Source organism: Microcaecilia unicolor, chromosome 14, assembly GCF_901765095.1.
Source record: "Microcaecilia unicolor chromosome 14, aMicUni1.1, whole genome shotgun sequence".
Lineage (NCBI taxonomy): Eukaryota > Metazoa > Chordata > Amphibia > Gymnophiona > Siphonopidae > Microcaecilia > Microcaecilia unicolor.
The window spans coordinates 28085934-28101453 of NC_044044.1; the positions used below are offsets into that span (position 1 = coordinate 28085934).

General features: G+C 40.2%; 1 protein-coding gene across 1 annotated transcript; it reads left to right on the plus strand.

The window, feature by feature from the left end:
• The first annotated feature begins 4056 nt into the window (after positions 1–4056).
• LOC115457250 (olfactory receptor 1509-like) lies at positions 4057–4971 on the plus strand. Its single transcript, XM_030186672.1, has one exon. The coding sequence runs from the start codon at positions 4057–4059 to the stop codon at positions 4969–4971; it is 915 nt and encodes a 304-aa protein (XP_030042532.1).
• The last annotated feature ends 10549 nt before the right edge of the window (positions 4972–15520 follow it).

A 15520-nucleotide genomic window follows, 5' to 3' on the forward strand; every position in this document is an offset into this window, starting at 1 on the left:
CCTCATCAGTGATGTCACAATGGCTTAAAGTCCATTGCACTAACCACTAGGCTACTCCTCCACTCATTCCACCAATAAGAGCCAACCTCATCAGTGATGTCACAATGGCTTGATTGCCCAATACTTGGCTCACTTCTGATATTGTGATGTCATAAGGGAAAGGGGGAAAGGGAAATGGGACTTGATATACTGCCTTTCTGTGGTTACAATCAAAGAGGTTTACATATATTCAGGTACTTATTTTGTACCAGGGGCAATGGAGGGTTAAGTGACTTGCCCAGAGTCACAAGGAGCTGCAGTGGGAATCCAACTCAGTTCCCCAGGATCAAAGTCCGCTGCACTAAGCACTAGGCTACTCCTCCACTAGCAACATTCCATGTAGAAGCCTGCCCTTGCAGATCACCAATGCGACAGCACAGGCTTCTGTTTCTGTGAGTCTGACATCCTGCAAAATTCTGTGCACAAAATTTCTGCAAGCCTATTTGTTATAATTTAACCAATATTATAGCCCCCCCCCCTCCCTGTACACAGATACCATCCATATTTTCCCCAGACCTCCTTCCAGCACCCATAGCATCCACCTTTTTTACAGCCCCTTCCCTGCACCCACAGAACATTCATATTTTTGCAGCCCCCCTCCCTGCACCCACACATAGCATCCACCTTTTTACAGCTCTGCTGCACCCATATATATAGCATCCACCTTTTTTATAGTATCCCTCTCCTCCCTCCTTCTACCCACCCACAGTATTCATCTTTTTTTACAGCCCCCTCCCTCCCTCCCTCCCTCCACCACATCCACCTTTTTTGCAGCCCCTCCCTCCCACCCTCCATCCACCACCCACAGCATCTACCTTTTTTTACAGCCCTCTATCTCCCTCCCTCCACAGCATCCACCATTTTTTGCAACCCCCTTCCTCTAGAGCATCAATCTTTTTTTACAGCCTCAGTACCTTTTTTTTACAGGCCCTTCCCTCCCTCCCTTCTTTTTTCAGCCCCTTCTCTCACCCTATGAACAACAATCCCCCTAAGGTATTCAGCAGTCCTTAGCCAGTGTTCCTACCATGGGGGCTGGTGCATCACTATGTCAGTTTCAATTGCAAGGGTCAAACTAGTTTGTGGGACTTCCGGGAGGTCTGCCTAACCCTCATTGTTGAATCCATGATATTGCTGCACCAGCTGTAATGGTAGAAGCCTGGGCATAGTACTCCGGGGTGGCTTTGAGGGAACATTGACGAAGAAAGAATGTGCATCTCTTTTCTTCATATGACAAGCAATTTATTGCACTTGAAAAACAACAGATAAACTTTGAAATATAGCAACAGCAAAAAATATCAGTGAGAAAATGACTTGAATATATTTTTCCCGTAAGATTTATCCCCATGAACGCTATAGATTCCAAAACAACTATTGTTTTTTTTTTTCACAGGTGTACTAGGGAATTATGTAAATGGCAATGTTGTTTATCCACCTGCATCTCTTAAGATCCTCCAAAGATTATAATCCCACGAGCCTCAAACACAATTTAAGTGCATCACTATTCTGTTTACTGGAGAGACGGAGAAACAAAGATGCAAAGAGCATGAAGGCAGATAAAGGCCATATGACCAATCCAGTTTGCCCATCCATACCATCTACAATTCCTTCCTCTACCTTCAAGATGCTATGTACTTGTACTAAGTTTTCTTGAATTCAGATACAGCCCGTGTCTCCACCTCCTCCACCGGGAGCCCATTCCATGCATTCTTCACAGTTTTCGTGACGAAGTATATCCTTAGATCATTCCTGGATTTGTCTCCTTTCACCTTCATCCTTCGCGCCTTCGTTTCAAAGCTTCCTTTCAATTGAAAGACACTCGCCTCCTGTGCATCTATGCCATTGAGGAATTTAAATGTCTCTCGTCGTATCTCGCCTTTCAGGCGTCTCTTTAAGTCTGTTCCCCCATTCATTTTATGACCAAAGTCACTGACTATTTTAGTAGCCGCCCCTCTTTACCAACTTCATCCTGTAGCTGTTATGAGAGCTAGTGAGGCAGAGGTCACTTAGTCTCAAGAATTTCCGAATGCACAGGATCTAAAATTGACGCTTTGTGGTAATTTTCAGGAATACGCTCGATATTTGGAGATGAGCAAAGCAAACATTATCCACCCAAGTGATGATTTCTCCAAATAATATGCTGTAAGTATCTATATCTAGTTACATTGATCATTATTGTTTACTTACCTTGAAAGTTCCAGCTTTTTACTACCCAAAAAATATTTATTCTGGTGCAGGATGGGGAAATTTGATATCATTCCTAACTAGCAGCCAGCTTTTCTTCCAGTTTCAGTATAAATTCATCTGCGGTCAAGTTCATCTTATTTCCCCTTGTCCCACCTCACTTGCTGTGTTTCATTGTCTCTTTCCAGCTCTTTCCTCAATATATCAAAAGAGAACAATCAATGCCAAACAAACCTTGAGTAGACGATGAAGTTTAAGTAGGAAGAGTGGGAAGGCCATTTTCAGAATGAAATTGCCTAGCCAGTGGCATCGCTTCTTGATTACAGAAATCATTAATTCTATTATTTATTTTTAGACCCAGTCTGAGATATACACATTTCATTCCCTTCAGAATAAAGTAATTGAAAGTATTGTGAGATTATAAAAAGATCCATTGAGGTTTATTCCATGTAATTCAATAGCATCTTGAGAAAACTGATGAACCGTGAGAAGGAGGCCAGTGAGTACGATACGATGAGCAGCCTTCATGTAGTAAAAGTGCTGATCTTGATACATAGGATGGGATGGATTTAAAAAAAAAACCATGAGCTCTTCATTTGGCTACATATGGGCAGACCTTTGTTCACAACCTTCACTTTCACCATGCAGAACTTGCTCTATCAACCTCTGGAACTATGTTTTCAAGGGGAATTTAAATTTACAGAAAGTACCTTAAGAAAGATGCTACTCTCTGAAGGATTATCGAGGTATAATGGTTGGATATGTGCAGGGCTTTTTTTGAGGGGGTACTGAGTACCGGCACCTTTTCTACGGTCTGGTAAAATTGACCCATGGTCCCCAAGTTTTCATGAAAGAGCTCAGGCTCTACACACCAATTCTGCCTTGTCATAGATTCTGTGACCTGTTGCAGGGGGCCTGGCTGTTGTGGAGTGGGTCCCTCAGTAATCAGGGGTGGCCTGTTATTTGAGTACCGGCACTTTTCGCTAGAAAAAACGCACTAGATATGTGTAAGAATAAGGGGCCCTTTTACTAAGCCATGTAAGCGTCTACGTGTGCGAAAATGGAGTTACCGCCCGACTACCGTGTGGCTCTTTTGGTAATTTCATTTTTGGTGCGCGTAGGTCATTACCGCCTGGATTCTTCACCAGCAGGCCAATGACGGTAAGGTCTCAGACCCAAATTGGACGCGCGGCAATTCTGATTTTTGCCATACATCCATTTTCGGCAACAAAAAGACATTTTTTAAGGGTGCGCTAAAAAATAGATCAGCATGCGCCCAAAACCCGCGCCTACACTACTGCAAGGCATTTTTCAGTGCACCTTTGTAAAAGGACCCCCTAAGAGAAGAGGGGTTCCAGAATCCATTTTGGGGACAAGGTTACATTAGGGTGGAGGGGAGGCTATTGAGTGTGTTCTTATAAAACTGTACGTAAGCCTAAAATAGAATTGAAGCATAACTTGAGAGACCAAGTTTGTCGAGGAAGTTATGTCCTTATTGCTATTTATCATTTCTAAAACACTGCAGCACTGTACAGACTCTTCTAAAAGAGACAGTTCCAGCTCCCCGGAGCTTACAATCAAGTCAGGAGAAGAATATATAATGAAGAAGACATTCTCGGATACTGTATTACGGAGAAGTAGTCAAGATGTAAATGTAGCCTCAAAAAGGTGAGCTTTATCCTGGATTTGAAAAGGATTAGAGACAAAGCATGACGCAGGATCTCTGGAAGTCCTTTCAGAGAATATAAATGTTCTCTGAGATAACTGTCTGATTTTATATATTCTCTCTATTGTCTCTTGTGTTTCTGTTTGCCTACATTTGACAAAGTGGAAGGAATGGCAGTCACAAATGAAACCAGAGTCACACATTTCATCCTGCTAGGACTTTCTAGCGATCCAGACTTACGGATCATATTTTTTGTGCTGGTTCTAGTAATGTACTTTCTGACTGTATCTGGGAACCTTCTCATTATTGTAACCATATTTGTGGACTCTCACCTGCACTCTCCCATGTACTTCTTCCTCAGCCATTTATCTTTCTTAGATTTGAGCTTCTGCACAGTGACTGTCCCCAAATTCCTGGTAAACTTTCTCTTGCAGAGCAAAACCATCTCATTCAATGGCTGCATGGCACAAGTTTTCTTCCTGCATTTCTTTGGAGGTACAGAATGCCTCCACCTGACTCTCATGGCATATGACCGCTACGTTGCCATCTGCAATCCTTTACGTTATGCCACAATAATGAACAAACGAGTCTGTCTCCTGCTGATAGGTTGTACTTTGGTAGGTGGTCTCATGCACGGCTTCGGTCAGGTATTTCCAGTAATCCAGCTGCCCTTTTGTGGTCCTAATGAGATAGATCATTTCTTTTGTGACACCCACCCCTTATCTTTGTTGGCTTGCTCTAGAACCTTCTTCAGCGAAACTGCAGACATGATCAACAGCGGAACCATATCCATTGTTTCTTTCTCAGTCTTGTTTGTTTCCTACGCGTTCATCATCTCCACTATCTTAAAAATTCGTACAACTGAGGGAAAGAAGAAAGCTTTCTCTACCTGTGCCTCCCATCTCGTGGTGGTCACTTTGTTTTTTGGTCCCCTTGTCTTTACGTACATGAAACCACCGGTGAGTTTAGCAGTTGTCAAACTGGTCTCTGTATTTTTTGCCATCGTGACTCCTTTGTTAAACCCCTTCATTTACACTCTCAGAAACAAGGAGGTGAAAAAAGCCATGAAGAGGCTGGGACGTTGAGAGAGTGTCCTTTCTGGAGATGCATATCAACCGATTTGCTGATCATTTAAGTGAAGACAGTGTCGTGTAAACCACCTTCTCTTATTAACTGATGCATGCTTAATCTGGTCTCTATTCCCCTTGATTCATTTTTTAATGGACTTTCCTTTGAAAGGTATAGAAAAACAATGAGTTATGCTGTTCTTAAGAAAAACTGGGCGTTGTATCTCATGCTCTGTTCATTCTGGAATCCAAGAGTCCTAATTTATGTAAATACTATATATGCTTATTAAACTTGTATGGATGGTGTTTTTTAAACTATTTTTTTGAGATTCATTAGGAGGTTTGTTGAAAGACACGTTGGGGAGCATTTTAGGAAGGACATCCAACTCAGAATACGGATGTCCACGTCTGTATGTCACAAATGGATATCTATCTCATATGTATTTTATTTATTTACCGCCTTTTTGAAGGAATTCACTCAAGGCGGTGTACAGTAAGAATAGATCAAACATGAGCAATAGGCAATTACAGCAGTAAAAATATTCAAATAACAATACAAAGTATGGCATAGTTACTACTTACAATGTGAACACAACACATAATTGGACATTTTAATTGATAATGAAGGGTAAAGCAAAGATGTAACATATAGACAGGTAAGGGAGTAAGAAGCGTTAGATAATAAGGTGACTGATTTAAAGAAAGTTGCACACGAGGTCAGAGAGATGGATAAATATTATCTCAGCTAGGGTAGGAGTGGATAAACATTTTAGAACAGAATACTTACATTTTATTTCTTTTATTTATTTATTAGGATTTATTTACCACCCTTTTGAAAGAATTCACTCAAGGTGGTGTACAGTATGAATAATAAGTGATTATTAGAAAGTATTTTATTCCAACAAATAAACAATTTTGGTTTTTCTCTCTGGAGATCTGAATCTTTTATTTCTGTTTTTTTGTGATTCCATCAATAACGTGAATAATGCAGCTTAAAACGGAGTACCGTAAACACGCTCAGGCGTATTGTGGCTCTGAACATCTACACAGAATAATTTACAACTATGTGTGTCTTGGCTCAATTCTTTTGATATCAATCTCACATTTACAACTAGTAAGCCATTTTCATTTGGATTTCAAGGTATATAAAGTTATATATATATACTTAATAAAGTTATAGCCAGTTACCATCCTAGGTCCCTGCGAACATCATTGCTGATTGGTCAGTTTTTGCATATCAAATAGCTCTGTCAATCACAAATCAACAACACATACAGCTATTGAAGTAGCATTTGGAGATCAGGGGATATTCTAACATGTCATACATAAAGCCTATGTAAGAGCTTGTTTTGCACAATGGGATTAATTAATATTGGATACCCATTATGATCTTCTTGATAGATTGTTTGTTTCTTATGTTATAGAGTGGCGATAAGCCCAACGCGGGCTTACTGCTTGCTCTTCTTACTGCTGGCCCAACCTGGCCGCCAGCGGTAGTCTCATCCCGAGAGTGCACCATTCTGGGGGAAACAGAAACTCCCCAGATATGGCTTGATCAGCGATAACCCACTAGTAATTCGGCATTACCGCGTGATGACCGGTTACCACCGGGTTAATGCGGAAGCCCTTATCATCACCTCAATAAGTGGCTCCCCGCTGCATGGCCATGAAGCTCTTACCGCATAACAATGTGTCTCTGGGGGCCACTTCAGTAAAAAGGGCCCCGTAGCTTGGTAAAAGGACCCCAAATTGAGGCATATTTTCAACTTAGACTTATAAAGTTGAATAACAACCTGTAAGTCTAAATGCTTTGAAAATCAGTCCCATGAGCTTGAATTTGGTTAGCATAATTAAGAATCATTGGCATGTGTTGGCAATACTCTCAATTTTATTCTACAGGATCTAACCTTCCCATGGGGTCCAAGCTTATGCGACAAGATAGTTAATTCTTTTGTTCCTGAGACCTCGGATAATAATTCTACTCACTCTAACCTTGTAGCAATTGCCAGTATTGCAGAAATACTAAGACATACACTATTTGGACTAATCCAGAAACAATGTTCCAATATGCAATCTCAAGTTCTACTACTTGTGATTCTAACTACATGGTTTCTACCATTAGATGCCCCTGTCAGTGTAGGTATACAGGTCAGACATTTCTTTGGGGGTACAGAATGCTTTCATCTGACCTTGGATCTACCTGGACATGTCCTGGTGGTCCTGTGAGGTCCAAAGGGCAGAAGTAATGTCTACTCACTCGTGCCTGTGGAAACTGGCTCTTTAAAATGGCGGCCGCAACCTCTAGTTAAAAATGTGACCTGCTGAGCAAGAAGGCACCAAAAGTGGGACTAAAAATAACATAGATAAAGGCTATAAAAGTTTGGAGGGGTGAGTAAATTTGGACAACTTTCATTTTTGAAACTTTTATGTACTATAGGGTCAGCAGAAAGGGACTATGCAATTACTTTCACTACTTTGATGTTTTTCATGTTCTACAGCCTAAAAACTGTGGTGTATGTGATTTCTGGGTTTAATTTCTTTTTTATTAAATTGATGAACGTTTCTCTTTTTTAAAAGACATCATTAGTCTATACCTGAGGCTGAAATGTTTGATATCTTTCTGCTCAGTGGGTCACAAATAACTTAATGGGCATTGGCTCTACTAAGTATTTTATAGACCTCAATCATAATCGCAAAACTCTCAGCCATCTCTTCCCCGAGCTGACGAGTCCTCTGGCCTTTTTATCCTTCCTTCATAGGGAAGTCATACCATCCCCTATATCATTTTTGTTGCCCTTCTTTGTACCTTGTTATTTCTGCTATACCTTTTTTTAAATGCTGTGACCAAAATTGGACACAATATTTGAGATGAGGTTTGTACCATAGAGCATTAAAATATGCTTAGTTTTGTTCTCTATTCTTTTCCTAATAATTCCTGACATTCTATTTTCTTTTTCAGTCACTACTGCACACAAAGCAGAGAGTTTCAATGTATTATCAATGATAACACCTACATCTTTTTCTTGGGTGGTGACGCCTAATGTGGAACCTTGCATCATGTTGGGTTTCTTTTTCCTACATGCATCACTGCATTTGCTGCGATTTGGATGCCCCAGTCAAATAAGATTGTCTTGCAATTTCTCACAATTCTCTTCCGATTTAACAACTTTGAATAGCTCTGTGTCACCAACAAATTTGATCATCACACTTATTATTCCTGTTTTGAGGTCATGTATAAATATGTTAAAAAGCAGCAGTCCCAGCACAGATCTCTGGGGAACCCGACTATCTACACTTCTCCATTGAGAATATCGACCATTTTACCCTACTCTCTATTTTTTATCTTTTAACACATTCTTAATCCACAGAGGACACTGCCTGCTATCCAATAATGTTTTACTTCCCTTAGGAGTCATTTACAAGGCATTTTGTCAAATGCCTTCTTACTATCCAGATACACAATACCAACAGGCTCACCTTTAAAAACATATTTATTCACCTCTTCAAAGAAATGTAGAAAATTGGTGAGGCAAGATTTCATTTGGCTAAATCCATGTTAGCTTTGTCCCATTAATTCATGTCTATGTACATGTTCTGTAATTTTGTTGGGGTACAATTAAGGTACAGTTAGAATCAACACTTACGCTGATCCCTCAGATCCAAGAAAGTTCCAGAAGCTGGATCTATCATGAATGACAACTGCAGTGTCTCTATCCACACATCAAGAAGGCAAGTCTTGTCACAGTGGTTCACGCCTACAAAAAGTCAAAATTGAAGTATTATTTTATTTATTGTATTTATATCCCACTTTATCCAAAAGTAGGTTACAATGTAGATATACTGTAATGTACTCACTCTACACTGGTCTAGCTAAAAAGGGTTTGCACCAGTCTCAATTGATTCAGAATGCTGGAGCAAGACTGATAGATGGTTGTAAGCGATGTGTTCACATCACTTCATTTCTGCAGAAACTTTTCTGGATAGCAGTACAATACAGGGCTAAATTAAAACTCTATATCTGATCTTCAAGTCCCTTGAAGGAAATGGATCACAGCATTTGAACAACAACAATTCCATCTACACACCTCTAAGGTCACTTTAGTTCTCATAAAAAATATCCCTAACGACAGCTTCTTCAAAAGATGTCACATGATGTGAAATACTCCAAGGACCTTCTACGGAGTAATCCCCATACTCTGGGCTGCACTCCCAGAAAGGCTTCGCTCAACACAAGACTATTTCTGTTTCAGGGTGCAATGAAAGCTTGAGACTCTTCCCAAGCCTTTAATGGAAAAAATAAGCTAGCTAGTTAGACGCATATACTCAGCTGTACATGTTGTAGCAGGACCGTCTTACCCACTCTTACCCTAGTGGAGATCATATTCTGACTTGATGGATATATTTCTTTAAATTAGTCCCATGATCTTCAGTCTAACTCCTGTTACTCAGTCATATCTGTCTATTTGTTTCACCTCCGCTTACATCCCATACTGTCTATTAAGATGTTTTAATGTGTATTGTGTCAACACTGCAAATAGCATATTATTATTATTAACATTTGTACAGCGCTACCAGACGCACGCAGCGCTGAACACCTGACACAGAGACACAGTCCCTGCTCGATAGAGACAGACAAGACAATTAAGGGCGAGGGAAGTACTGGGTGAGAAGAAACAAGGGGAGGGCAATTGAGTAGTGGCTAGGAGCCAAAAGCAGTGGTGAAAAGGTGGGTTTTCAGCATAGATTTGAAAACAGGTAGAGATGGAGCTAGGCGTACAGGCTCAGGAAGTCCATTCCAGGCATAAGGTGCCGCAAGGGAAAAGGAACGAAGCCTGGAGTTAGAAGTGGAGGAGAAGGGGGATGACAAGAGAGATTTGTCCAGCGAGCGGAGTTTACGGGGAGGAATGTAGGGAGAGATGAGAGTGGAGAGGTAATGGGGGGCTGCAGAATGGATGCATTTAAATGTCAGTAAGAGAAGTTTGAACTGTACGTGGAAGCGGACAGGGAGCCAGTGAAGTGACTTGAGGAGTGGGCTAGTGTGGGTAAAACGATTTTGGCGGAAAATAAGTCGTGCCGCAGAATTCTGGACAGACTGGAGAGGAGAGAGATGGCCCGAGCGGAAGACCAGTGAGAAGCAAATTGCAATAATCCAAGTGAGAGGTGACTATACTATTATACAAACTGTCATTTGAATATTTTTTTGTGATGAAATTTTCTATTGCCTGTGTCCAGACTGTTGTTGATGTACATGACTCTGGGTGAAGTTCTTCCAAAAAGTACCTTGTGAGTCAATGAACATTCATGGGCTTTACCCCAGCTCCTGTGTAGGATTCCTGTCAGACTAGGAATGAATGGGGTGTTCTGGGGTATTTGGCTACACACACGGCCCTAAGCTGACTGCTGCTACTGGATGAGTGCAGAATGGAGATCTGCTATTTTGTTCTTATCTATGGTAACATGAATTTTTAAGAGTTAAAAAGGGGTCATTTTGAAGAAAAGGTTAGGATGGACTGTTCTCAGGTGCACTGGAATCGGTCACTGGTATTCCTACTGTTGAGCTGGTGCACCATTATTGTGGTTTCAATAGTGAGAGGCAAGGAGGTCCCCAGGGACTCTCAAACAACTTGCTTTTCCCTCATGACTGAAACCGTGACATTGCTGTATCACTTCAGATGGTAGAACTTCTGTGCAGCTTAGATAGAATGATTGCTGGGGCTTGGATTCTGTTTCAGCATTTGGGGGTCGGGCCACTGACAGGAGGAAAAAAGATAGGAATAGTTGATTGCCCAAATACCCTTCTGCTGAGTTTTCAAAGAGCCACAACTAGTATAAGAAATAATGATGACCTCTTAATGAATAAAGAATAAACCTTGCTTTGTAATACTGTCATGCTATGAACAACAATCCCTCTAAGGTGTGTGGGAGTCCTCGGCTAGTGTTCCTACCATGAAGGTTGATGCATCAATATGCCAGTTTCAAATGCAAAAGGAAAGCAAGTTCTGCGGGACTTCTAAAGGGCCAGGCTGCCCCTCATGATTGAAATCATGATGTTCCTGCAGAAGCTGCAATGATATAAACACAGGCAGAATACTCTGGTGTGCCTAAGGATACATTGATTTAGAAAGAATATACATCCTTCTTATGACTTAAAGAATTTCTTCCTCTTAAAAAAAACAACAACAACAACCCACGTATACTTTAATTTTGACAACAAGAAAAAAAATCAGTAAGAAAATGATTTGAATTTATTTTTCTTGTAAGATTTATCCTCATGGACTCCAGAAATTCCAAACTATTATGTTTTTTTTTCCACAGATGTACTAGGGAATAGTCTAAATAGCAACACTGTTTATCTACCTGCTTCTTTTAAGATCCTCCAAAGATTATAATCCCAGGAGTCCCAAATACAATTTAAGTACATCACTTTACTGCTTACTGGAAAGACAGAGAAACAGAGAGAATAAAGGCGGAATAAAGACCCTATTGCCTATCCTGTCTGCTCATCCATTCCATCTACAATCCTTCCCTTTTCGTTAGAGATCTATGTACTTGCCCCGAGTTTCTAGAATTCATTTAAAGTTTGTATCCTGAGCCTGTCCTTTTTCACCTTTGCCCCTTCATTCAGAGTTCCTTTAAATGTCTCCATCATATCTCCCTTTCCCGCTTCTCTTCCAAAATATTGAGATTTTTTAAGCGTGTCTCCATAGGTTTCATGACGAAGGCCATTGACCATTTTAGTAGCTGCTGCTCTTCTTACTGACTCCATCCAGTAGCTGTTTGGAGAAGTAGAAAGGCAGAGACGGCCTGTTCTCCAGAATTTCTGAACGCTCAGGATCTAAAAATTATACTTTGAGGGAATTTTCAGGAATGTGTTTGGTAGCTGGAATTGAGCAAGGCAAGAACTATTCATTCAAGTGATGATCTCGCCAAATAATATGCTGTAAGTCTCTCTTATCTACTTAGATTTATCTTTATCGATTAACTGCTTTGCAATTTTCAGCCTTTTACCATGAAAAGAATGTTCAAGTGTAGGATAAAGAATATATTATAATGACTAATTAGCAGCAGAATTGTTTGCCAGTATCAATATACATTCGTCTCCTTTCTTGTTCACCTTGTTTCTCTTTGTCCAACCTCATGTGTCTCATTGTGTCTTCTCAAAATTTTCCTTAATTAATATATATATATATATATATATATATATATATATATATATATATATATATATATATATAATCAGATTGGAATTGTATTGCTACTGCTATCACTTCTTAATTGCATAAATTTATTTATTTATTTATTTATTTATTGCATTTGTATCCCACATTTTCCCACCTTTTTGCGGGCTCAGTGTGGCTTACAATAGGATATGAATAATAGAAATACATTTGTTACAATTTGGTTATGGATTACATTGTGCAAAGGTATAAGAGACATTCAAATGTCAGATTTGGAATATGACAATGGGATATCAACATAGAAGTAATTGGAGGGGGGCAATGGGAAGCTAAAGGGTAGTGTTAGACATAGACATATGGTGTCCATAGTTCCGTGGATAAGTGCGTGATAGATTGGGGTGAGGATGAGGGATCAAAGTGGTTGTAAAATGCATTGATGAATAGTGAGTGTGGACTCTATGTGAGTTGGCTCTTTCCGTAAGTTTGTTCAAACAGGTGAGTCTTTAGTAGTTTACGGAAGGAAGCTTGATCGTCAATCCTTCTCAGGTTACGCGGTAGTGTATTCCATGCCTGCGTGCTCTTGTGGGAAAAGGTTGACGCGTGCAGCGTCTTGTATTTCATGCCTTTGCAAGTGGGGAAGTGGAGGTTTAGGTGTGTTCGGGATGATCTTTTAGCGTTTCTGGGTGGTAGGTCTATTAGATCAGACATGTACGCTGGGGCTTCGCCATAGATGATCTTATGGACTAGTGTACAAACTTTAAAAGTAACGCGTTCCTTGAGTGGAAGCCAATGTAATTTTTCTCGTAGTGGTTGTACCCTTTCATATCTTGGTTTTCCGAAGATGAGCCTGGCTGCTGTATTTTGGGCTGTTTGAAGTTTCCTCAGTATTTGCTCTTTGCAGCCCGCGTATAGTGAGTTGCAGTAGTCCAGGTGGCTGAGGACGAGGGATTGCACTAGGCTGCGGAAGACGTATCTTGGGAAGAATGGTCTTATTCTTTTCAATTTCCACATGCAGTAGAACATCTTCTTGGTTGTGTTGTTTGCGTGGGTTTCGAGTGTTAAGTGGCGGTCGATGGTGACTCCAAGGATTTTTAGCGTTTCTGAGACTGGAAGGTTTAGGGTTGGTGTGTTTATTGCGTTGAATTCATTTGTGTTATATTGGGAGGTGAGTATCAGGCATTGGGTTTTTTCTGCATTTAGTTTCAGGCGGAATGCATCTGCCCATGTGTTCATGATGTGTAGACTTTGATTGATTTCGTTGGAGATTTCTTTGGTATCTTGTTTGAATGGGATGTATATTGTCACATCGTCGGCGTATATGTATGGGTTGAGGTTGTGGTTTGATAGTAGTTTGGCTAAAGGGATCATCATTAGGTTGAATATAGTTGGTGATAGAGGCGATCCTTGTGGGACTCCACATTCAGGTGTCCATGCTTTGGACGTGGTTGAATTTGATGTGACTTGATACGAGCGCATGGTTAAGAACCCCTTGAACCAGTTCAGGACATTTCCTCCTATGCCAAAGTATTCAAGTATGTGTAGTAGGATTCCATGATCAACCATGTCGAAGGCGCTTGACATGTCGAATTGTAAGAGGAGTATATTGTTACCAGTTGCAATTATTTGTTTGAATTTGGTCATGAGAGTGACTAATACTGTTTCTGTGCTGTGATTCGAACGGAATCCTGATTGGGCATCATGGAGTATTGAATGTTTGTCTAGATAGTTTGTGAGCTGTTTAGTTACCATACCTTCAGTTATCTTGGTTATTAGTGGTATGGATGCTATTGGCCTGTAGTTGGTTATTTCGCTTGTGTTTTTCTTTGTATCTTTAGGAATTGGGGTGAGTAAGATTTTTCCTTTTTCCTTTGGGAAGAGTCCATTTTGTAGCATGTGATTTATATGGTTTGTTAGGTCTAGTATGAATTGTTGAGGAGCAGATTTCATGAGGCTATTTGGGCATATGTCTAGTTTGCAGTTGGATTTGGCATATCTTTTGAGAGTTATCGAGATGAGGTCTTCTGACAGTGGTTCAAATTCGGTCCAGGTTCTGTCTGCTGGGTGTGTTCCTTCTTCTGGATCTAGACAGTCTAGAAGAGTGGTGTATTCTGTAGGGCTGGCGGGTATTTTGTGTCGTAGTAGTATAATTTTCTCCTTGAAGTATGTCGCAAGGTTGTCAACACTTGGTGTATCTTTGTCGTTGGTTGTAACTGGTGTGGTGTCTAACAGTTTGTTCACGAGGTTGAAGAGTTTATGTGTGTCTTTGTAGTTTGGTCCTATTAGTGTTTTGTAGTGTAGTCTTTTTGTTTGTTTTATGGTATATTTGTATTTTCTTCGGAGTAGTTTCCAGTCGTTTCGTGTTTGTTCGTCTCTTTTTTTGTTCCAAGCTCGTTCTAGTCTCCTGACTTGTGTTTTTAGTTTTTTCAGCTCTTCGGTGAACCATGGATTTGCATTTTTCCTGTGTGATGTTCTTGTTTGGACTGGGGCAATTTTGTCTAATGTTCTTGTGCTTATGTCGTCCCATTCTTGGAGGAATTGGGTGGAGTCTGCGTTTGTAGTCCATTCGTTCTGGTAGATCTGTTGCCAGAATGTTGTGGGGTCTATTTTTCCTCTCGTGGTGTAGGTTGTTCGTTTATGTTTGGTGTTTGTGTTTAGTTGTGTTTTTCGCCAGTAAAGAGTGACATTTGCTTTATGGTGGTCTGACCATAATGTGGGTGTCCATGTTACGTTAGCGAGTATGATAGATCACAAATTCTATTATTTTTTTTAGATTGTAAGCTCTATCGAGCAGGGACTGTCTCTCTGTGTCAGGTGTTCAGCGCTGCGTGTGTCTGGTAGCGCTATACAAATAATAATAATAATAATTTTCAGGTGTTCAGCGCTGCGTGCGTCTGGTAGCGCTATACAAATGTTAATAATAATAATAATAATTTTCTTTTAGACCCAGACTGATTTTAAACATATTTCATTCCCTTTAGAAGAAATGATGTTTTGTGAGATTACAAAAAAAGTTTCACAAAAGTCTACCCTGTTCACCAGGTTCTCAGTCTACTATATTAACCGTTAGACTACTCTTGTTTCAAAATTCAAAACCCTGCCAGGTATATACAGCAGTGTACAGACATATAAGAGACACTTGACAGAGCTTACAATCTAGTCAAGAGAAACTTATATATATATAGGGCATTCCGCCAAGATATTCGCAGATAATCTATTATATAGAGGTGGTCAAGATGAAAAAGTAACCTGAAAAAGTATTGTTCTCTTGGATTTGAAAACGACGAGAGAAAGTGCATAATACACAATCTCAGGAAGTTTTTCTAACGAATATAAATATCTGTCTCATTTTATGTATTCTTTCTCTTCTGTTTCTGTTTCCGACAGTTGAT